Genomic DNA, 21948 nt, shown 5'->3' on the forward strand with positions numbered 1-21948 from the left:
TGCTATAAGGTACAAGTGTCATTTACTGCAGTACTTTTTAATAAATCATCACAAAAAGGAAAAGTATGGTTGAAATGACTGTTTGTACATTTAAAAAGTAAAGGGTATGGTATATACCAGAGTCGTCTATGCTTGAAGCTTCTCAGCAGACTGTGAGGAGATTGTCACAATGTGCTTGTTGGCTATCTTTCCTCTGCGGGAAAAAAACGTAGTTTTTAATTTTCAGGTTTCACACTGCCATGAGTTACACATGCACTTGCAAACACCTGTGCATTACATAGGGAGTAGCAGAATCAAGTCCTTATGGTATACTAGTGCTGCTACAGGGGACAACCTCTCTACACTTATATAAGTAAAGAACGTGACTCTGAATAACTATATAGAGAATTCATTAGGAGCATGCCCTACACCACATGCACTAGCTATGATTATGGGGAATGATCACTCACATTATCTTCTGCATGTGTAATGGTAGATGGACAAACGACACGTCCTTTTTAATAATTGCCTCCAGGCACAACTGCTCGAGGGATGGTACTGCAGATAATATACATCACCATGATTTCACATAAGACTATACAAAATTTGCTAGTCCTAGCTAATACATATACGACTTTGAATTGGCAAATAGTTTTATCGCGCTCAAATATAAACTTTGATGACCCCATTTGAAAGGTCTTTTTCTAAGCTTTCAGAAAATCATAAAATCATTGAAATTCGATTCATGGAATCCAAGTTATGGCAGCTGAAACAGTCCCTGAACCATTGATTAAACCGGGGAGGGGGGGGGGGGGGGTTCAACAGCCAGTAACTTAAGTACCGTTGATCCAATGTAAACATTTTTCTGATTTTCTGAAAGCTTAGAAAGAGATTTTTCAAATTATGCGTTTCAATCCAAAATTTCATCAGGGCCATAATTTGTCATTTTTCGGCCTTGGACCATGGGCTATTATCCATGATGTGGCCAAATTGGCAAATAGTTTTATCGCTCAAATATAAACTTTTGATGACACCATTTGAAAGATCGCTTTCTAAGCTTTCAGAAAATCAGAAATTGGATCTACGGAATTCAAGTTATGCCAGCTGAAAGATTCCCTGAACCATACTAAAGATAGTACATGTTCTTTGATTCAACATGCAGAGGGAGGTATTTGAAAAACTTTCAACAGCCATAACTTTAGTACCATTGATCCATTCTCAACGTTTTATGATTTTTCTGAAAGCTTAGAAAGAGACCTGTCAAATGATGTGGTGTTTAACGAGGTCATACTTTGGTCTTATGGTCATGAGAAGAGACAGGGATTTTTGTAGATGTACATGTAGGTACACACCAACAATATTAACTTACAAACAATAATAACTTACAAAGCTGCAGAATGTACATTTCGTTGTTGTCATGAAGAATCTCCATCTCTTTACCATCCTTGAGTATTTTAACAGGGCTCGTTCCTCCGCACACGAGCACCTCTGTTCCAATCAATGCACATCCCACTCGTCTTCGAGGGGCAGGACCATCACCAAATGGACGGAGCTCTTGTATATGCCACGTATCTGCCAAAAAAGTATAAAGTACTATATAAATATGTGACACAATTACCATTACATTTACTTATGTTACTACTTGTAGTAACGAGGACCATGCTCACAACGGTGTGTCCATGCAACCGCTACTGGAGGTATACACATTGATAAAAGACACTTACACACTCATATTGAGCAGTTGAGAAGTTTAACAGTGAATTGCCTTGCAAAAATGGTGGCATGGGGCTCATATTTTATACATTTTGGTAAAAAACAGGCAGCCAAGTGCCACACCTTTTTTTGTGGGACAGTGCATGCATGGCTTCAATACATATCCTATCAGGGCCAGGCAAGTATGTACCTAGCTAGCAGAGTTTCAGTTCTCCTGTACTATATTAGAAGACAGGCAGTTTAAGCGAGCATTAGTACAGTGAATATATCAATGATCTATACTGTAGACACTAGATAGTTCAACTGAATGCAAATCCTTGTGGGTTTTATGCAATTACTAATATTATCAGAGTTTTAGCAACCTATCCAACAATCTACTGATGTACAGTGAAGATGGCCAGCCCAGAGAAGGCTAAGTGGAAATTATCAAAGAAGCTACAGCATTGGTGCAAGACCTCTCTATGCTACTGTTATACGCTTCGCAAAACTGACTCCACAGGTGAATTTCAGCACTAATTAAGAGTGTAAAATTGATATTAAGCAGCTGTTACGTAACTATAAACTGCAATTAGGATAAAATACAATGAATTAATGCATTGTACCTTGTACCCTGCTAATACAATGTTATTGCTATATTATTCACCGCAAATACAGACCCGGGAGATATTCCACCCTCGGTTACAGAACGAAGGGAATCACATGAGAGTCACCTGACAGACCACTCGGAAAGTGCCCAGAGTCAAGCTAACAGCCCAGTCAGAAGGAACTCTAAGACAGTGACATGGCAGCCAGTGATGGCAGCGAGTGAGGAAGAGGATAAATTACCGCCCATCCCTTTATCTGCATCACCATTGCCAGGTAATGGCACTTACACGTATAGAACTTACTGGTTTCTCTAAGATGATTTATCAAAGAACACTTAATTCTATGCAAAGCGGTTTTCTAGTAGAATTCATAACTTGCATGGGTGCAATTTGACAACAAAGCCCTGCACTGCTACTATCTATACTCATCCTCCTCCTTTTCCAGAAACTGCCAGTACCCGAGGCAGACTAACAACACAGAGTACTATGGACTCAATAATTGAAGAGTTACCGGCACATTTGAGGTTGTGTACACATGTACACATGCACTCAACGCTATGCTAATCTGTACACCAAAATCACAAATTCCACCTATCAAATGTTTTGCGCATGCATATACCAACAATTTTAAGCTATGTCACAGGTAGTGTACACTTCATATCTGCTAGTAATATAGACTAGACACAGCAATACGTTTTTATTGAGCTCCTAAACTATAATTATTTATTGTGACTTTACATCAATTTCCCAGATCGTTGGAGGATAGAATGACTGCTCTGTTTGGCACCGCATTCTTCAAGACAGTAGACGAGTATGAGGGTGATGAAGAGATGGGGGAGGGCAGCTATTACGAGGGGGAAACCGACTGGGGAGCAATGGAGATCAAACTACAGGTACACAAACATCGCTACTTTAACTTACTAATTGCACAACAAGTAATGTGGCACAAGTATACATGTGCAATTATACAAAAGCAAAGCCACTTACAGAAATGTTTTCATTAGCTTTCCGAGCAACATCTCAAAGCAAAGATATCTGAAGTAGAAGAGATGGCGGAGAATGTTCGACTTAGTGTAAAAGACAAGTTTGCTAACGGAGGATTCATGCCGTTTGATTTCGAAGTCCCTCAAGCCAGATCTCTCAGACACCGTAAGGCGACTTTCAGGAGCCCCCCAATCTACACACACTCTGGGGGATATCGATTCATGGTTGAAGTGTCCCCCGGAGGTGAAGGAATGGCTGAAGGAACACATCTGAGCGTGAACATAGTCTCCCTAAAAGGAGATTATGATAGTATTTTACAATTTCCGGCCACTTTCACCCTAACAATTAGAATTATGAACAGCTATGCAGAAAGAAGCGGCCATTTCACAAGAGAACTTGAGTGTGTGTATGAGAAGCCTGTACCTTCAATAGAGATAGGTGGAGAATTTGAATTCATCTTGCTTAAGCAATTGTCTTGGAATGAAGAAAAACAGACACAGTATTTAAACAATGACAAGATTGACTTTCGAATAATGAGAGTTGTGTTCACAAGTAAGAAGTAAGCTAGTGAAAACAAATTAATGTTTTAATTGTGTATTGCTCATCTCAATAAGCTATACATGTACACGTGATTAAACAGTTTGTGTGGGCCAGCAATGTTGCACCGGAGTGAGTATTGCTGGTGCAGATCAGGTACATCAAATAATTATATGCATGATATTAGAAGTACAAACAATCCAAGTCATGCATGTATAGCAATTAAGGCACTGACAAAGAATGCATAACAGTATTTAGCAACGTCTACTCACTAACATGTGTATTCGATTAGAAATGTGAGATGTGATATACTAGAGGGTTTTTATACATATTCTAGTATCATATTGAGTGCAATTCATTAGCCATGCACATATAGCCCTGAGAGAAATTGCTTTGAACTGAACAGTCCTAAAAATGAGAGTATATACACGAAAATTAGATGACCAGCCTGCATCTAAAACGTACATAAAAGGATAGTTAGCATGCATGGGTATATGCCCCTTGCAGTTTTACAGCTGTATAGGTGTTGGAGTGGTACAGTGGTTTGACCCAATGACCATGCAAGGGCCAATGTTTCCCACAGAATAGGTACAGGACCACGCTAAGGGCCAACGCTTCCCACAGAAATAGGTATACAAGACTATGCTAAGGGCCAACGCTTCCCACAGAAATAGGTATACAAGACTATGCTAAGGGCCAACGCTTCCCACAGAAATGTAATTTCCTGCATGCATTTTATGGGTGTGTCTATTTCCTACAACTACCTTCAGTCAACCCAAACAATTATGCATGAACATTGTAAATTATAGTTCATGCAGCAACCTATGTAGTTCAAATTGGCAGTCACAAGAGAACAAATTATCTAGCACCTATTAAACAAAGAACCAGCTGATCCACTGAAGCAGCAGGCATTTGACAATCTATCATCTCTACGCTATATCACGTTCTTGCAAAATGGCAGACACTACAGAAGACAAGGACTCTGGAGACAGTCCTCTCACCCACAAGGAACGCTGTAAAGAGGAGTGCAAAAAAGCTCTTGGCATGTGTTTCTGGAATAAGGTAGTAGAGAGCTTTAAAGCCAGGGATAAGAAAAGAAACGAACAAGGTATACATAGCCAATTATATAAGTAAAGAAAAGCTACGTACCACATTGAATACAAAAATACTATAACAAAGCTTATATAAAATGCCTAATACCAATGCACTACCCAATAATAACTATATTTGTATACTGGACTAATTACTCAAATTCAACAGATCCCGAGGATAAAGAGGCCGAGATACAACAAGAGAAGGAAGAGCTCGAAGAACAACTCGAACTGATTAGGGAGAACTCAAAGGCTGACAAAGAAAACTACCTTGAGCAAATAACAATCCAAAAAGAAGCATATGAGCAGCAATTGTACGATCAACAGCAAAGCTACGACGGACAAATCCAGCAGCTCCAACTTGACCTGGAGAAACGCTCCCTGGCAATCCAGAATGTCAGTGACATGGTCCAACAGTACGAATTCTTGGTTCCCGAGTATAGCAGGCTCAAGAGAGACAGGGCGGAATATATAACACCTCCAATTTACTCCAAGCCAGGTGGTTACAAGTTTGTGATTAAGGTGCTGGTAGTTGGTTCTAGGACTGGATTGGGTTCTCATGTGTCGATACAAGGTTTGAGTCAACTGGGAGAGTATGATGCCAACTTATCCTACCCGGTGAACAACATGTCTGTGACGCTGCAGATTTTGAACCAGCAGAACAAGAAAGAGAGCTATGAGAAGCAAGTGCATTTCACTTATACCCGGAGCAATAATGGTGAAACCCTTGGGTCTGATTTCCAGTTCATAAGCCATCAACAGCTTGAGGAAAATGCAGCAATCTATCTCAAGAACGACACGCTCTGGTTCAGGATAACGAAGATCCAAATCGAGACTGCAAATCCAGGAAGTAAGAAGTAGAAGATGGAACGAGTGATACATAATTATATAAACAGAAACATTGACTATTTTAGATAGAGCTTATAATAATGGATGCTAAACTATAGTGTACGATTACAATGACTTCATCCTATCTGAAGGCAATACCTCCATTCAGCTTTGAAAAAATTGACACAATATCCTATACAGGAATGTTATCATGTATATACAGACCTTGCATACAAACATTAATTTTACTGGCTATTTATATGTACGACATTTCCTGACCTATCATCAAGAGTATAAGCCCCCGCATAGTGTATGTCTAACACGCCCACTGATATACAGAGCAGATAAGTTTAAATGTTGAAAGACAAGCTAGAGCAATGGCCTTTCAATCACAGAAAGAACAGGCTGTCAAAAGTGAAGAATCTGAAGGTCGCAAGCTTTCGCAGAGACTATCTACATGGTTTGAGCAGTACTGTGCAAATTGCTATCGTCACAATAAGGAGAAAGTTACTAGTAAGCTAATCATTAATGTACTCTATATTTCTTGTAACATGAGACTAATTACATGCATAGTTAACCGGAACATTGAGCAGCTGTGCACATGTACACACACATGCACACACACACACATTAAATCTAAATTGGTTCATTCCACATCGCCAGTTCTGCTTACCAAAAATAGCCCACTAGGAACCCCGGTATTCAATGCCTGACTTCCATTAAGCAAGCCATATACACTGTACCAAGAAATGTACAAGTACATGCAACCATACATGCACACACACATGCACACACACACATAAGTCTACCGAGAAATGTACACGTACAACCATACACATGCACACACAAACAGAAGAGGAAGAACAGGAAAAGAAAGAGCTAGCTGAGCAAGAGTTAGGATTACAGAAAGCTAAACACCTGGAAGAGTTAAATAGTCCACAGCCGATTGAGCAAGAGGAGGTGATCTATGATGCTGTTCCCACGTGTGACGATGACGATGACAGCGATGACTATGAGGAGATACCACCAATTCCAGAGAGAATGCATAAAGTGACTGAGAGCGAGAAGGAAAGACGGGGGCCAAAAAAGCAGACATGAAAGTTCTCTAAACTCATCCTAGCAAAACAATGCTTGTCATTAATTATTATTAATAATGTATTAACGTTCACTTCTATACTGACAACAATCATGCCATGAAAAAATTATTATTATGAGACTATAATTATTTTCTCACATTATCATGTTTGCCGATACTATTGTCTGAGCTATTATTGCACACCGGTAGTGCTTGAAAGCCCTACTAATCTGAGTTATAACAGCAGGTGATTCAACTAAAGGAACTGCTAACATATACACACTGTAAACACACGTACAATGTATGCACTCAGGTATTACGAGGCTTTTTCACGGTGCTTAGAGCATTTCACTACTGTAAAGTAACAACATTGACTACAAGCAATAGACATTTTCAAAGTTGAGAGCATTGTTATACTGATATCAGCAATGACGGATAGTAAAGCAGCAGACCAGTCATTCGGTGAAAAGATCACTGCTTGCTTTAAAGATATCTTCAAAAGCTGCTATAATTTGGACAAGAATGACAAGATAGGTAAGAAATTAGAGTCTGTTTAGAGTCATAGGCCATTAAGCTTAAAACTTTTCTTCACTCTCATAGACTACGGAGAGCAAAAAAGCGCCAAGCTCGAGCTAATCCAAGTTCCTACAGAGAAAGTACAGGATACAAAAGGAGATCAACCAGAGAGTGATTAAAATATTATTCGGATACTTTGCGGATACTTTACATTTACTTACTGTATTCCTGTACACTCACACTATCAATAAATTTGACATCAATATACCACAACAATTGCACTACATTTATCACACTAAAGACTATGCCTCCCTCCATACACACAGAACCACACCCGACTTCACCAACAGCGTACACAGGAGATCACACGACAAACAGTGGCGGTCATATGACTGAGAAACCTGAGTACTACCCACCAAGAAAAAGAAGCATCCACATACGACGTGATGTACCATCTACTGACAGTTTCGATTTTTCAGAAGAAGATACTGATTATTGGAAACAAGCAAGAGAAGTGATGAAGACACACCCTCCCAAGTCATCACTGCAGCGACAGAACAGCAATCGAAGAAACTCGAAACTGGTTCGTTTTGGATCAGTGGTGAGGAAGTTTGATAAACTGGAAGAGTTCCTCCAAGAAACAGCGGAAGTAGATGAAGGCGAAGGTAAATTGACAACATAAACGTAGGGGTACAATACTTTTTTACATACTACTATAATATAATACTATACCGTTCAGTGCTATCCATTACATAAATGAAACTCTATGCTTGCGCATGATCAAACACTATGAGTACACATAATTATACAATTGAATACACAGTCATTCCTCTTTTAATTACTCAGAGTACTACGATGAAGGCAGTTTTGATGAGAGCTATGAGGGAGGGTACACAGATGAGGATCAATACTATGACCAGACTACCGACACCGACCACGAGGCGTACAGTGCAGAACAAAGAGCATCTTACGGACACTCCGAGCAATACGAGCCACAAGGATACCAATATCAAGACCAGTATGCACAGCAAGGCTACGAAGATCAAGATGTTGGCTATCAGCAAGAAAATACCTATGCTCAGACACGTAGGGAGTCATCAGCAGGAAACTACAGTAGAGAGCATGCTCAGACAACAACAAAGCCGTATCCTCTCAGCTATCAAGGGAGCTACAAAGCAAGAACAGAGCATCATGTAGGGGGAGTAGTACCGAGTGCATCCTTTCGTAAACCACTTGAAAAAGATGAGTACAAAGTCGATATAAGAGCAAGAGTTAGAGCACTAGAAGTTGGACAAAACTTCCAACAATTTACAGAACCTACGATGATCTCAACACAAGAAAATCTTCCAATCGAGTTATCACTCCCAAACTACGAAGCTGTTAAGGCAGCACACGCGGCACGAATTGGAGAGCCCATGTACACACACCCTGGGGGATACAAGTTCAGAATTGACCTCTGGGCCAACGGAAAAGGAGTGGGTGTCAACACACACATTTCCATTACCGTTCAGTCCTTAGAAGGAGAAAATAACGACAATTTGAAATTCCCGGCAAAATTCAGTGTTACCCTCGAGCTACTCAACCAGTATAGCGACTACAACCATCATGTGAGGGAAATTGCATGCTTCTATCATGATGGGAGCTACAATACTGAGATTGGTCGTGATTTCAAGTTTATTCCAAAGGAAGATGTCTACTGGAATGCAGAGAGAAGGACACAGTATGTACTGAATGACGTTCTGAGGTTTAGGGTGACTAAAATAACACTGATTTAAAGAAAAGCGCTGAATATGCTCAATAGAACAATAGACTATATACTGTAGAAGTACATTTTACAGGTAAAACAATTAACTACGTAGTGTGTTCTCAATTTTAAGTGCTTTCTAAATGGCAGCATACAACTGTACTATATATACTGTACCATACTTATTCAACATACATAATTATTATAGAAGACAACGGGGGGCTACAGCATACATGTATAGAAGACAACGGGGGGCTACTACAGCATACAGTTTGTGGTTGGATACAACTCTTTGAACGACAATAATTTGCGTACTGCTCATCCTTGAGCTTAAAAAGAGCTCTTTCAGATGATATTTTCAACTAAATAAATTATTTCAAACTCCATTTCGTTTTTCCCTAAAGGCCTCGAAAATTACTATATACCATCTGAAAGAACTCACTTCGAGCTACCAAAAAATCATTAAACGGTTGAAATTGGACCATCCAAACCCATTGCAATTTAATGTACTCAACAAAGATACGTTAATTATAGGGGGGGGGGGGGGGCTACAAAATAGAGATATAGATAAACACATTCTCATACAAGACTCTCTCACACGCCCACCAGTATCAAGAAGAAACAAGTCCCCAAAGTGCTGCTTGTAGACAGCATTGTAGCCTCCATAATAGAGGACAGACGATCCGTAGGTGATGGCACAGTGACTGCGTCTGCCCTCAGGGCAATAGCCAGTCACCTCCTTCTCCGACCAAATGAGTGTGGCTACGTGTACAGTGTATGCATTGGGGGGGGGGGGGGGGGGTGAGAGCATGTTGATGGGTTGGACAAATGCACGATGTAAAAACCATCCGAGACAGTGTACACATGGGCTCTGAGTGAGAAGAACCACTTACTAAGGAGTCTTAAGCAGAGACAAATAATGTAATTGTGAATGTACGCAGACATGTGTCCATGAATGTCTTTGTGCCTGCATACACTCAACATACACTTGTACAAGACTTTACGTACCAAGGTCAAGACAGTAGAATTTGCTGTCATACTCATCATTTGCAGTGAAGTACGGATGAAACTTGTCACCTGATGGGAGAGTGATACAGATAGTCAGCAGACGTACACATATGTACACTGTACTCATGTAAGGACATGATAAAGGGACGTCATGTCCTGATCTGGTCCTTGTACACAGACAACTAATTTGTGTGTAAATACAACGTAAATACATGCCAACAATACATGCACAATCATGTAGTTACAGCTGTGTAATTATGTACACTCCTGTACACTCCTCTACACTATACGTACATACTCACTTCTTCCCCCGTAGACAACCATCTTCTTCCCGTCCTTGGTAGCCGTGGCGGTGTGAAAGTCTCTCTCGGGCACAGCCACTCCCGTGCACTTCAGCTTACGCCACGTGTGGGAGGACATGTTGAATGCGTACGTGTCCGGGCTGAATTGGAGCTCCTAAGGGGGGTAAGATACAGTGTAAGCTGACTATAATGTACCTTTGTCTGTGCTGGCATGCGTTCAGCAATACTGTACTGTACAGTTTAGAACTACAACTACAGTCTACAATGTAGAATACTACTACAGCACTGAAATAACACAAGTCATACATCATTAATGCATTGTAGGATATACATTGTGTAAGAACGACACTAGTAGAGTGCAGCACTCACATTGGCCGAGAATCCTCCATGTATGAGCATCTCTGGGCCCACGGCAGTGCAGGCATGCCCATCCCTAGACAACGGTTTCTCTCCATCTTGACGAATAGACAACCACACATTGTGTTCTGCAAATCGATAAAATTAAGCAAAATTACACAAAATCACACATAAGAGACCAATCTAGTGCGTAAAATCCTTAAATTTAAAGCTTTGTCAGGTACTTGGGTTAGTACATGTACATCAAAATGCACTACACACTCTTCTTTCCTACTTTTAGCATCATAATGACATAATAATTATGTATATACTGTATACGTATCTTTTTCACTGTCTCACACCACTCACTGATGTCATAGCACTCCACTACAGCAAATGACCCGTCCTCATCGTTCCTCCCTCCGTACATGTACACACGTCCCTGGTACTCACACATTGTGTGACCGTATCGCCGACTCGGCACTTTGCAGCGAGTATATGGTCCAAGGTCGAAGTACTTGGCCTCAGAGGGTGGGGCAAGGTGGCTCCAAGTGCGAGAATCTGGGGGGGGGGGGGTAAAGTAAATGTATTGCTGTTGACACAGGGGACAGTTTGCATTGTTTAGCTTTGGTAGGATCCCCATGAGAATGCATGTACATGTACCATCAAGAATGAAAATTACTAGACAGTTTGTAAATAGACACACAAAAAATCAATTGCATGGATATAATATATAGTGAATGACAACTTGTACTGTACACAGACAGCCCTAACCACAGTCACAGCATTGCACGTCGATGGGTTGACTACTAAATACTGGACCTCCCAGGGAGTCTGCCTGTCGTACTGTACGCTGGTCATCATCGGCATGGTAACCACCAAACGAGAACACATACCACTCTCTATATTCGTTCCTGCACATGGAACACAAATAAGGGTTATCTGGAGTCTAACTACGAGAGGCAATGCAGTGATTTTAGTGGGTACATGTATAAGATACTTGTACATTAAAATAGTCAATTCAAAAGTATACTTGTTGTTATTTTAATGTACAAGTAGGTTTTGAGCAAAATCTTGCGCAATTCACTGTATTTTATGTAATTACAGCGCCCCCAAAAAGCTTAAAGTGATGCATCTTTTATGACCTTAAAAATTGCGTTCAGTCCGAGCTGGAAGTGTAATTCCGTACTTGTACGTAGTACCATCAATCACAGCGTCACCCTAGTACATTGTAGAAGCGCTAAGTCCAGCACCAGGTAATTCAAAATCGAAGCTTATGCTAAGGGCCACTCAGCGCTAAACTGAAATTATATTTGTTTCATTTATGCGCCACTGAAATGTTTTGTAGGCGTGGCAAGAAGGGGTTCAGGTTAGGTAAAGTAACAAGTATATAGGACGTTCCCAACATCCGGTGCCGTGTTTCCAACATCATCCGCCGGGCCTAGTTCCGTCTAGATGTGTGTATTGTTGAGTATCAGCTCATGACCACCACCACTAGCCCATCTATGTGCTCGCCACTCACATGTGAGCAGCTACAGCATGGTTCACTCGAGGAGGAAATCCACTGTCTGGATACTGACTCCAAAACAGTTTCCTTGTGTAATTAGAGTCTTTCTGGAGAATGGGAGGAGGCGTTCCTGCACGCACTCGCTGCCAACGAGCTCTCCAAGCTCTTCTAAACACTTGCCCCATTCCAGCTCTGTTCTGACGCTCTGCCATTCCCTAGTCTTACTTGCTGTACACTCAAAAATATATAATTATCACTTGATCTTCAAATTTCTTGACTTATAAACGGGCCACGCCCATCTGTTTGTTATGCTTATCCATAATTAGATCTATTAGAGTAGATCTAAGCATGCATAATAAACTGACCTTTGAACTTTTCCAAGATCCGATCTGAGAGCTAGAGCTAGAGATGAAGCTGAGGGAATTTCTGGTTTACCTGTTCATGTGCAACTCTCTGCACAAGATCACACTAGCACAAGATGCATCCTTTGCACTGGATGGGGGAACACAGTATGAGATAGCATGGATGACCAGAGATGAGCTGCCGGTAGCCACAGACCCCAAGAGCGATGATGAACCGACTCAGCTGCTACCCAATATGCTATTAGAGGAGGGTCAGTGGACAGAGGAGGTTATGATGATCAAGACTGCTAGTAATGAGGAGTATAAGTGTCTCCTGCCAAGCTCTGCTGTGGACGGAAGCAATGAGGTATAAAATGGCTTAACCAGTCTCGGCTAAGAGAGTTACCGTATATCTTCTAATTTATCGGACACTTCTAATTACCCGGACACTCTTTTGGGCAATTTTCATTGTTCTAATACAACGGACAATCCAGTGCTTTAATATTACATTTGTTCTAAATATCCGGACAATACCCTTGAAAAGTTGAGTTTCATTCATAGACGGCAAGTAAGACTTAGAGTGCTGCAGTTAGATAGCTTTGAGAGCTAGTTTTAGATAGCTATTGCAACTATTCAGTCGTACCTTGTTCTATTAAACTTAGCTAGCTCGCATGCAGCTGCTTGCTTGTTCTAATTATTCCGGACACTTTGCATGCTCTATAAAAATCTGTTCCAATTATACCCGGACAATTTCCAAAATAATTATTTTTTGCTGTCCGATAAATTAGAAGATATACGGTACTACAATAATATCGTTGAATGGTACTTTGGTCTGCCTTGTAGCTTGTAGTTTACAAACTCTAGCCGACGTCTTGCTTAATTTTGGTATTCGAAACTTAGAATGTGCGTTGATTTAATAATGCTTTGTTCTTTGTTGACAATGACCAAGTGCATTTTGATTGCATATTAGGTGTTTTCCCCTGTATTGGTTGTAATTATGAGGATTTCCCCCCTTGTGTTTGGCCTGTTTCAAGAGTCGATAATCCTAATCTGGGGCTTGTACACTGCAGGCTAAATCAGATGAAGAGGCACCAGAGCTGACACCCGAGTATCTGTTGCGCCCACTGCAACACCAGTGTACACGATTGGTGAGTGTATTGCTCTTCTATAATTATAGTAAGCAGTACACTAAATCTTAACAGCTGATGGGGTATTGGAACTACGAGCTTTGCCATGGAGACTACCTAAGACAATACCATGAAGAAAAGCTTGAAGATGGCCAGGTAAGTATAAGTACATAGCTGTGAACTAACAATCAGTCACTGTATTGAGTCATAATTCAAGCCCACTTATGACATTGGCATTTATTAGTATGCATTGGCAGCCTATTGCTGCCTCTATCGCATAACTGGGTAGTCGATCTGTAGCTGTAGCATGGCTCACTTATACAGTGTATGTACAGTCAGGAGTACATTATGTACTCCTGGTACAGTATATGGTTCATTGTTTGTAGAGCATGGATAATGCATTCTAAACTGACAATTTTGGCCACTTTTCCATTGGTACACTGTCTAACTGTAACAACTTTTTATCCGTGTAGTCTATTGTACATGTACAATGAATGTATATTTTCTTCAATGTTGCCATAATTAGTATAGTCAGTGCATGAATGAGAAACAGAAAGGGAAACAAATAAAATTACTGATATAGCTAAAAGTTTAGTATTTTTTCTGAAACTCTCTAACTAGTTTACTGAGTTCTGTGACACTCTCAAGCACACCCTCTCCAGTCAGAGCACTGGTCCCGTGGACGTACCACTTCCTGTCTCGTACCTGGTTCAATCCCAGCTTCTCAGCCACGTCACTGGTGGAGCATGCATTGGGCATGTCTTGCTTGTTGGCCATGATCACCACTGGAACACCAGCCATCTCATCATTCTCCAGAATCCAGTCAAGCTCTTCTTTTGATTCACTGAATCGACTCTTGTCAGCTGAGTCGACCACGAATACCAGCCCTTCTGTGCCACTGAAGTAGTGTCTCCATAGTGGTCTGATTTTGTCTTGGCCGCCCACATCCCAGACTGTGAAGCTGACGTTCTTGCCAGGTTTGACGGTCTCTACATTGAAGCCAATGGTGGGGATGGTGCTGACGACTTCGTTTAGTTTGAGCTTGTATAGTACTGTAGTCTTGCCAGCTGCATCCAGGCCCAGCATCAGGATCTTGGCATGGCGCTCAGAAAATTCACTGAAAAGGTTCTTTAAGGCTCCTAAAAGGTTTCCCATGATTTGCTTTGTTAGCTAGTTGTTTCGGTTGTTCTCTCAAAGTTTCTTTATTTGCTTTGTGTGCTTTTGCTTGTTGTTATGCATTTGACATTGTGAGGCTCTTTTTATTAGGTCCAAGAGCGATGCCATAGTCATAGCTGGTAGTGCAGATCCACACACGAAGGCAAAATGATAGTCAAAGTTGAAGAGTAAAATGTGTACATGTGGCACCGCCTTGCTTTCAATGAGGGGAAACTCCCCATGTCACTGCTAAAAATAGACCTAATTTCCTAATTTTATGTGACGTAGTCTAGTCACATATCGCAGTACACGTGTACCAAGTTTACTTACTCTTCGTGTTTAGAACCAGCTAGCTGTCTACGTCTATTAACAAATATCCCTAGTGTCCTGGAGCAGATAAAACCATGGCTAAGTGTGTCAGCAAGCAGAAGAATTACATCAACCTGAAAACTAAACAATGGGAAACATACTAGAGGCACTAAATGGAGCTCTTAAAACTGTCTTGTATAGTGGATTTTTCAATACCCAAGCCAAGATCCTGATGCTGGGCCTGGATGCAGCTGGCAAGACCACAGTGCTGTACAAGCTCAAAGTCAACGAAGTCGTCAGCACCATCCCCACTCTTGGTTTTAACGTAGAAACAGTCAAGCATGGAAACAATGTCAGCTTTACAGTCTGGGACATAGGTGGCCAAAAAGTTATTCGAAAGCTCTGGAAACATTATTTCGTTGGCACAGGGGGACTAGTATTCGTGGTTGATTCAGTCGATAAATCTCGATTTGGTGAAGCAAAGGAAGAGCTTGAATGGATTCTGGATAGTGATGAGATGGCTGGTGTTCCAGTGGTGATCATGGCCAACAAGCAAGACATGCCCAACGCATGCTCCACAAGTGACGTGGCTGAGAAGCTAGGATTGAACCAGGTACGAGACAGGAAGTGGTACGTCCACGGGACCAGTGCTCTGAGCGGAGAGGGCGTGCTCGAGAGTGTCACAGAACTCAGTAAATTAGTCAAAGAATTTCAACGTACTGTGATGTAATCACTAGAATCAATTCCTCATTTTTAATACATTGTCCTCTTTACTATAATTATAATAATTATATGTCCATTGTTTGTTCTGATTTAATATGACTGTTTACATTAAATAATGTGGAACAGTATAGCAGGTGTATTTAGATGTAAATGTTCGTGGTTTTCGCTGATTCAGCATGTACCGCGAACATTTATACCCACGAATTTAATATCACATTCATGCATGCTGCAAAAAGGCTGCTTTCCGCGAAAACCTTTCTATAAACGGTCATTCTGCGAAAGTTTATACCCGCTATACGGTATTTGCATTGGACACGTAATACTACCAATGTCATAACCCAAGGCTTATTATGTAAAGTGTTATGTAAAGTGCTGTTTTTAACTGTATAGGTCAAAATTGACGAGTACCTACTAGGAGATGACCTCACTGACACACCCACTCAGACCCCGTCATCCCAAGACGAAGCTAAGGTGAATGTACATGTATACATATTTTTTCGGCTGCATTTAATTTACCTTCACAATGAGGTTGATATCGAGTTCTATATAAGATCAGTTATTCTTCTTTGAAAATGTACTTACAATAATTATTATGTATTGGATGTCAATGGGATCACTTGATAACTGAAACCCTCACTTTTCCTCACACACGTGTGCACAGATTCCCGTCTGGCCGGTGCATGGACGGGAGTACCCGTACTACTCTGTGGAGATGGGAGGGGGAACCCCCTGTGATATCAAGGATGGCAAACCTAGAGGCGTGGTCATTCGTTATATCTGCGACCAAGAAGCTTACAAGTATGGCTCGGTGAGTGAGATTAAGTATCAAACAAGTGCATGGGTGTGGGTAAGGGTTGTTGTCTGCATGGCTCAATTTTTGATAAATTAATGTGCACTGACATCGATAATACACTGCACTTGATTGTGCATGCATGTTTGTCTTGGCTGTGCTTGTTGATAAATATCAAGCTAAAATGCGACCTGTCCAGTGCCCCCTCCCTATATTGCTTACAATAATGCGTGTACAGTATCCCTATAGCTAATGATATTATGTCACTGATTTGTAATGCTCGCTCCCTTTACAATTATAGATCATCTCTTTTCCTCCCCCAGCTGCTCCGTGTGGATGAGTCTACTTCATGCATGTACGACGCTCTAGTCTCTACTCCACAACTCTGTCAAAACTCTCGCTATCGTCTGCGTGAGAGCATCATACAACCAATCAAATGCTTCCCACAAGAAAACTCTCCAAGACGCCCTAAGGCACTATTTGAACATGAAATGTTGTCTGCCGGCTTTAAGGACACCAGTAGAAAAGCCACTACAACAGATCCTTTGGGGTCAGAGGTCAGTGAGGGATTGGCACAATCAGAGTCAAAGGCCAACCAAAAGGGAAAATCCGTAAAGAGGGTTGGAAGTTCAAAGGTGTTCGAGCTGGACAAGGGATACATCATCAGCATTCTTAATGGAGAGATGTGTCTCAGAGGGGTGTGTTAATTAAAACCTAAAGCGTGTATTCTAGTATTCTAGAAATTAGTTTTAGGGGCATATTATTTTCTAGTGCAATGGTTTTAAACAATTCTCTACCGAGGGCACAGTGTACAGTCATGCACTTTCGGTAATAATTATTTGTAACAATTATGTTTCACTTCATTTGTAAACACAACAACTTTTTAGCCATTTAAAGTGCTTGCTCTCACTCTCACAGGGTGCTGGTTGGTGGCTTCACGAGGTGTGTTACGGACAGCATGTGAAACAGTTGCACATAGAGCAGACGGGGGAGAGGACGGAGGTGATGTTGGGGCTCTGGGACAAAGACGCTCACCAGAAGTGGTTCAAAAAGACAGGGAGCAAGAAGCTTTCTAAAGTGTAAGTAGAAAGGATTGTCTCTATATTATAGCGTCACAATTATTAATACAACAGTATCTGTTGACAATTCCAATTCCTGACATCAGTGTGTAAAAGCGTACATTGAGGTATGATTCTGACTTGTGAACTCATACGCACACGCACACACACCACACAGCCAGGTGGTTCACTTATATAGAGGAGGGGATTCGTGTGATGTCATTGGAACACCACGTCAGTGTCAAGTCAAATACAAGTGAGAGTCAGTCAGTCACTGTCGCATACAATATTCATCTGAATTAAGAAGCGCCACTAAATACATTTTGCTATGTATTGCGCTGTATGGTCGAAATATCCATCTATTATCGCTCATTGCTAAGATAGACTTTAGTGTTATGTTTGTTTGCTTGCACACCTCATTAAAACCACACACTTACACACACCACTCCCTAATAGGTGTGTCAAGACGGCCAAGTCAAGTCAGATATCACTATACCTCGAGGAGCCCGCTACCTGTAGCTATACTCTAACAGTGGAGGGAGCTTTTGTGTGCACTCTACTAGATCATTTAGACGAGCATGGAGTTTTTGATAAGGCCAGTTTTGAGGCAACAAGCGACAAAACTGAAATTCAAAAGAGCGAAGTGAATGACGAGTTGATTGTCAGTGAGACAGCAAAGAATGAAGTTGAAGAAAATAAAGATGATATCGCTAAAGACAGTGGGAGCAGCTCAAAGGAAGACAGGTCACAAAGTCAGGAGAAGCCCATTGATGGTCAGAAAGGACAAAGAAACTGATACGATGATGTAGGACAATATATATATATATATAGGCTATCAGTTTCATTTTAATTGACTTGATCCCAATCATCCCGTACACTTCATTCACAATAGTTATATGAATATAATTATACTAACCAAATGGCTCTTTGTGCAAATGAATATTTCACAATGAATGTGCATTGTGACAGCAATAATAATTAGTAACAATGGCTGAACTTAGACTAAAGTGTTTTTTACTATAATAATAGCTATATAGGACGTTACTACGTATAAAATTTATAATTATATATACAACTTTCTACCTAGTTAAATGTCTGTATATCATAATTATACAAACTCGTCTAGAAGAGGAAAGGGACGATTTTCTTCGGCACTTGCTTGCAGTACTCTTCCCAGTGCTTGCCATACTTCTCTCTGCATCTTCCATCGTCTCTGATTGCTCGGTGTGTGAGTAGAATTGTCAAGAACACAAAATAGAAATATGGTAGCCCGCTATTGAACAGTGCTGGTAGGCTCCATGCCAATGCAGCCATCAACTCAGGGATGTAGTGGAAATGACGAGAAACACCCCACCACCCAGACGCAAGCAGTAAACTTGTCTTCTTTTCACCAGTAGTCGTTCGATAGCTAGCAAGAATTGTGACTGGCTTTCTCCCCCAGATAGTGCAGTTACCGTTGGTGTTTCGAACTATTTCTTTCTGTCTATCTGCATCATAGTTGATCAGTACGGAAATAATGCCAATCGTGAATATTGCTATCGCCAGAGGCAGTCCCAGCTGGTTGGGATGGTTAGTGAGGTAGAGGGTGTGGCTTGTGTAGACGGACGGGATCCAGACTAGACACCCCCAGCACTGTATGCATGTGTGATAGTGAAAAACAACAGCAATGAATACTTCTTCTTAGTCCACACAATGTACAATCATGCTAATCATGGTTGGGATACAGGAAATGTAGTCACAGTACTTATAATTACATAAAACAGTCACGCATTCATGATACATTACATTTCGCAATACAAATTCTGATGGCTATAGAACACATTGAACAGAAGTACATCCAGCTTGTATTTGCTGCTATAGGCAACAGACTATAATTATACCAAAATATGCTACTGATGTGACAGGACATGGCAACAGGCTCAGACAATGACATGACCACATGTCATGTACGCCAAACCACTTTGAAACATCTATAATGTATTGAGAGCAAAACTGCAAACAGATCAATACTTTACTAAACAAAAGGGTGTAATGGAAACTCAAGTTGGGAGATGCATGCACATGGGTTGCATATACTAACTACTAAAACCAGTTGGTGTACTGAACCAACATTCCTCACGTATTAATTTGACTCATACACTTGTGCAGATTATTATATACGTAGATATTTATTGCAGCCAGAAAATAAAACTTGGGTTCCAAGCATGTAAACTGACTTAATTAAAACGTTTCAGATGTAATTTGGATTTGGTTACATGGAGAAACGACCCAGATGTCAGAATGTTATAACAATTAACATCAACACAGAAAGCACAACTGCTGTTGTTGACCTAACTCACCAGATAAAATCCGGCTCTGTCATGCATGATATCCAGAGTCTTCATGTAGCCCATTTCCCAGTGGAAGAACTTAGTGATGTAGATCAGCTGTATTCCAACAGAGACGAGCATCGAGTCACTCAGCCCATACAGTTGGTGCTGCTTGGCAGCATAGCACAATAGAAGCAGAGGCCATCCCATCATACCAAACCTGACACCATAATTACATGCATCAAATCACACACTTGGCTGAATTGAATGAAGAGGTGTATTGTGGGTTATATAGCACATGTTGTGCATGTTCCACATTTTGGAAATAGCACATTCTTTTCTCCACATTTTGGAAATAGCACATTCTTGACAGCGCGTAAATTGCACTAAGGGGCGTAAGAATTTGTTTTGCTAAGGAACACAAAACAGCTTCTTTAATCTACAATAGAACACACCGGGAGTGTAGATCTAGCTATAGCAACAGTAGAATAATACCCATAATAATACAACAACTTTACATTCAACGCCTCTCTCAACAAAGAACAGCTAGTTGCAGCTCTTCGATGTATACAGTAAGGAAAAATACTGTATTAGGGTGAAACTTTTCAAAGGCTCCACAGACAATGCATGAATAGTACATGCATACAGTGTTGTGCATGTGATGAACATCTCCCTGCACAACAGCTGTATTCATAGCAATAATTATACCAATCATACCATATGCAAAAAAGTTCACTCAGAATACTTTGTTAAACCAGGCAGTTCCACTTATCCAGAGAATGTTAGTGGCGTACACTGTAAAACATTTTTTACAGTGTAGGAAGCAATTTCTCAATGGGGGGGGGGGGCTCTAGTTTTTTGAATGGAAAAAAAGAGTAAGGCTATCTACATAGTGCAGCTTGGGTAAGTCATCTCTACTTAATAGCTTAGAAAGACGGGGGCTCCAGCCCCTGGAGCCCCCCCTTCCTACGCCACTGAATCTTATGGATTTTTGGAATAACTACCAGACTGTTGCTTTACCTAGAGTACAGATAACATTCACATTCAAACCCACCTGCAATTAGTAAACATCTTGATGTCCCATCCTAGCACTCGTGGATATAACTCAGTCCCCCAGTAGTAGTCAAACAGTACACTACCACTCGTACCATTATCAGTAGATGAAGGGAGAATGCGTCCCTTAGCAATGAGGAGAGCACAAAAAACAAGACTAACGACATTCATTGCACCAATAATCTCTAAGTAGTGATCATAAATGTCTGCAGGATCGAAGAGATTCAATCCATAAGCACATCCAAAGAAAGCAGCAAGTGTCACAAAATAACTCAGTAATCCATTCGCCTTGTATATAGGAACATTTCCAGCAGGGGTTATCGGTCCTTTTGTCTCTTTCCCAGGTAGAATCCGCATTAAAATGAGCTGAAATGCAGCATAAGGGAGAATGTAACACCACGCCACTTTTGAGCCGAAAATATACGGCAGCCATGCATTCTGAAAGAGTCCAATCCAGCCGTTAGATTTCACCATTGCAAAAAGAGCATATGGAGAACCATTGAGCTTGACAATGGTGTAGCTGAGGACCATTGCAAATGCAGGACACAGGAACACAAGCAGAGGAGGGATGACAGCTGCACCTTGAGTGTATGAGAACTTTTTTGCATCTTCAATAATGCTCTTTGTTGATTGTTTTCCATTTACATATTGGCCTGTACCATTTGATGTATTTTTAGTCTCATGATCATGACAATTCTCTTTGCCTGACTTCTCAGTTGCTCTTTTCATTGTCTTAGCCTTTAGCAACAGCTCCTTGAGTAATATTCAATGTAAGAGCCTCATGTACGTACAGCACAATCGGATGATCGAACTTCAGGTTGTACAGCATTCCTAGATAGATTAGTTCTGCATTCTGCATAGCCTCGATTCCAAGCCGCT

General features: G+C 40.9%; 8 protein-coding genes across 8 annotated transcripts; 5 read left to right on the top strand and 3 right to left on the bottom strand.

Annotated features, from left to right (window-relative positions):
- Positions 1-18: 18 nt before the first annotated feature.
- LOC135341626 (kelch domain-containing protein 3-like) lies at positions 19-12516 on the bottom strand. Its single transcript, XM_064538231.1, has 10 exons — positions 12220-12516; positions 11472-11611; positions 11067-11258; positions 10731-10846; positions 10362-10515; positions 10060-10128; positions 9658-9813; positions 1366-1551; positions 450-537; positions 19-193 (listed from the first exon to the last, which is right to left on the bottom strand). The coding sequence occupies exons 1-10, from the start codon at positions 12414-12416 to the stop codon at positions 127-129; spliced, it is 1365 nt and encodes a 454-aa protein (XP_064394301.1). The 5' UTR covers positions 12417-12516; the 3' UTR covers positions 19-126.
- On the top strand, positions 1861-3823 carry LOC135341634 (uncharacterized). Its single transcript, XM_064538238.1, has 5 exons — positions 1861-2191; positions 2347-2550; positions 2722-2800; positions 3028-3169; positions 3281-3823. Exons 1-5 carry the CDS (start codon positions 2086-2088, stop codon positions 3821-3823), a joined length of 1074 nt encoding a protein of 357 aa, XP_064394308.1. The 5' UTR covers positions 1861-2085.
- On the top strand, positions 4549-5994 carry LOC135341642 (TNF receptor-associated factor 5-like). Its single transcript, XM_064538248.1, has 2 exons — positions 4549-4905; positions 5058-5994. Exons 1-2 carry the CDS (start codon positions 4752-4754, stop codon positions 5747-5749), a joined length of 846 nt encoding a protein of 281 aa, XP_064394318.1. The 5' UTR covers positions 4549-4751; the 3' UTR covers positions 5750-5994.
- Positions 7118-9213, top strand: LOC135341620 (uncharacterized). The gene is made up of 4 exons (XM_064538224.1): positions 7118-7325; positions 7392-7478; positions 7634-7972; positions 8154-9213. The coding sequence occupies exons 1-4, from the start codon at positions 7220-7222 to the stop codon at positions 9080-9082; spliced, it is 1461 nt and encodes a 486-aa protein (XP_064394294.1). The 5' UTR covers positions 7118-7219; the 3' UTR covers positions 9083-9213.
- Positions 12517-12557: 41 nt separating the features above from the next.
- Positions 12558-18661, top strand: LOC135341616 (endoplasmic reticulum lectin 1-like). The gene is made up of 9 exons (XM_064538219.1): positions 12558-12912; positions 13616-13693; positions 13748-13828; positions 16250-16330; positions 16521-16667; positions 16973-17347; positions 17568-17728; positions 17886-17963; positions 18164-18661. The coding sequence occupies exons 1-9, from the start codon at positions 12613-12615 to the stop codon at positions 18501-18503; spliced, it is 1641 nt and encodes a 546-aa protein (XP_064394289.1). The 5' UTR covers positions 12558-12612; the 3' UTR covers positions 18504-18661.
- LOC135341651 (uncharacterized) lies at positions 14132-15030 on the bottom strand. Its single transcript, XM_064538257.1, has one exon. The coding sequence runs from the start codon at positions 14825-14827 to the stop codon at positions 14264-14266; it is 564 nt and encodes a 187-aa protein (XP_064394327.1). The 5' UTR covers positions 14828-15030; the 3' UTR covers positions 14132-14263.
- LOC135341650 (ADP-ribosylation factor 1-like) lies at positions 15105-15938 on the top strand. Its single transcript, XM_064538256.1, has one exon. The coding sequence runs from the start codon at positions 15285-15287 to the stop codon at positions 15864-15866; it is 582 nt and encodes a 193-aa protein (XP_064394326.1). The 5' UTR covers positions 15105-15284; the 3' UTR covers positions 15867-15938.
- LOC135341622 (uncharacterized) lies at positions 18249-21903 on the bottom strand. The gene is made up of 3 exons (XM_064538226.1): positions 21071-21903; positions 20047-20236; positions 18249-19339 (listed from the first exon to the last, which is right to left on the bottom strand). Exons 1-3 carry the CDS (start codon positions 21796-21798, stop codon positions 18830-18832), a joined length of 1428 nt encoding a protein of 475 aa, XP_064394296.1. The 5' UTR covers positions 21799-21903; the 3' UTR covers positions 18249-18829.
- Positions 21904-21948: the final 45 nt, after the last annotated feature.

The sequence above is a fragment of the Halichondria panicea genome, chromosome 9, assembly GCF_963675165.1.
Source record: "Halichondria panicea chromosome 9, odHalPani1.1, whole genome shotgun sequence".
Lineage (NCBI taxonomy): Eukaryota > Metazoa > Porifera > Demospongiae > Suberitida > Halichondriidae > Halichondria > Halichondria panicea.

Excerpts from the sequence above, each read along its gene's own strand:
- LOC135341626 (XM_064538231.1), bottom strand. The coding sequence starts at position 12,416 with ATGGCAGAGCGTCAGAACAGAGCTGGAATGGGGCAAGTGTTTAGAAGA. Across the intron at positions 11,259-11,471 it reads CGTGCAATGCTGTGACTGTG|ATTCTCGCACTTGGAGCCAC; the intron begins GTTAGGGCTGTC and ends CCCCCCCCCCAG. Across the intron at positions 194-449 it reads TTACACATGCAGAAGATAAT|AGGAAAGATAGCCAACAAGC; the intron begins GTGAGTGATCAT and ends TTTTTCCCGCAG.
- LOC135341616 (XM_064538219.1), top strand. The coding sequence starts at position 12,613 with ATGAAGCTGAGGGAATTTCTGGTTTACCTGTTCATGTGCAACTCTCTG. Across the intron at positions 13,694-13,747 it reads AACACCAGTGTACACGATTG|CTGATGGGGTATTGGAACTA; the intron begins GTGAGTGTATTG and ends AAATCTTAACAG. Across the intron at positions 17,729-17,885 it reads AGCAAGAAGCTTTCTAAAGT|CCAGGTGGTTCACTTATATA; the intron begins GTAAGTAGAAAG and ends CACACCACACAG.
- LOC135341620 (XM_064538224.1), top strand. The coding sequence starts at position 7,220 with ATGACGGATAGTAAAGCAGCAGACCAGTCATTCGGTGAAAAGATCACT. Across the intron at positions 7,479-7,633 it reads AAAAGGAGATCAACCAGAGA|AACCACACCCGACTTCACCA; the intron begins GTGATTAAAATA and ends CCATACACACAG. Across the intron at positions 7,973-8,153 it reads GGAAGTAGATGAAGGCGAAG|AGTACTACGATGAAGGCAGT; the intron begins GTAAATTGACAA and ends TTAATTACTCAG.
- LOC135341642 (XM_064538248.1), top strand. The coding sequence starts at position 4,752 with ATGGCAGACACTACAGAAGACAAGGACTCTGGAGACAGTCCTCTCACC. Across the intron at positions 4,906-5,057 it reads TAAGAAAAGAAACGAACAAG|ATCCCGAGGATAAAGAGGCC; the intron begins GTATACATAGCC and ends CAAATTCAACAG.
- LOC135341651 (XM_064538257.1), bottom strand. The coding sequence starts at position 14,827 with ATGGGAAACCTTTTAGGAGCCTTAAAGAACCTTTTCAGTGAATTTTCT.
- LOC135341650 (XM_064538256.1), top strand. The coding sequence starts at position 15,285 with ATGGGAAACATACTAGAGGCACTAAATGGAGCTCTTAAAACTGTCTTG.
- LOC135341634 (XM_064538238.1), top strand. The coding sequence starts at position 2,086 with ATGGCCAGCCCAGAGAAGGCTAAGTGGAAATTATCAAAGAAGCTACAG. Across the intron at positions 2,801-3,027 it reads GAGTTACCGGCACATTTGAG|ATCGTTGGAGGATAGAATGA; the intron begins GTTGTGTACACA and ends TCAATTTCCCAG. Across the intron at positions 3,170-3,280 it reads CAATGGAGATCAAACTACAG|CTTTCCGAGCAACATCTCAA; the intron begins GTACACAAACAT and ends TGTTTTCATTAG.
- LOC135341622 (XM_064538226.1), bottom strand. The coding sequence starts at position 21,798 with ATGAAAAGAGCAACTGAGAAGTCAGGCAAAGAGAATTGTCATGATCAT. Across the intron at positions 20,237-21,070 it reads AAGATGTTTACTAATTGCAG|GTTTGGTATGATGGGATGGC; the intron begins GTGGGTTTGAAT and ends TTATGGTGTCAG. Across the intron at positions 19,340-20,046 it reads ACAGAGCCGGATTTTATCTG|TGCTGGGGGTGTCTAGTCTG; the intron begins GTGAGTTAGGTC and ends ACATGCATACAG.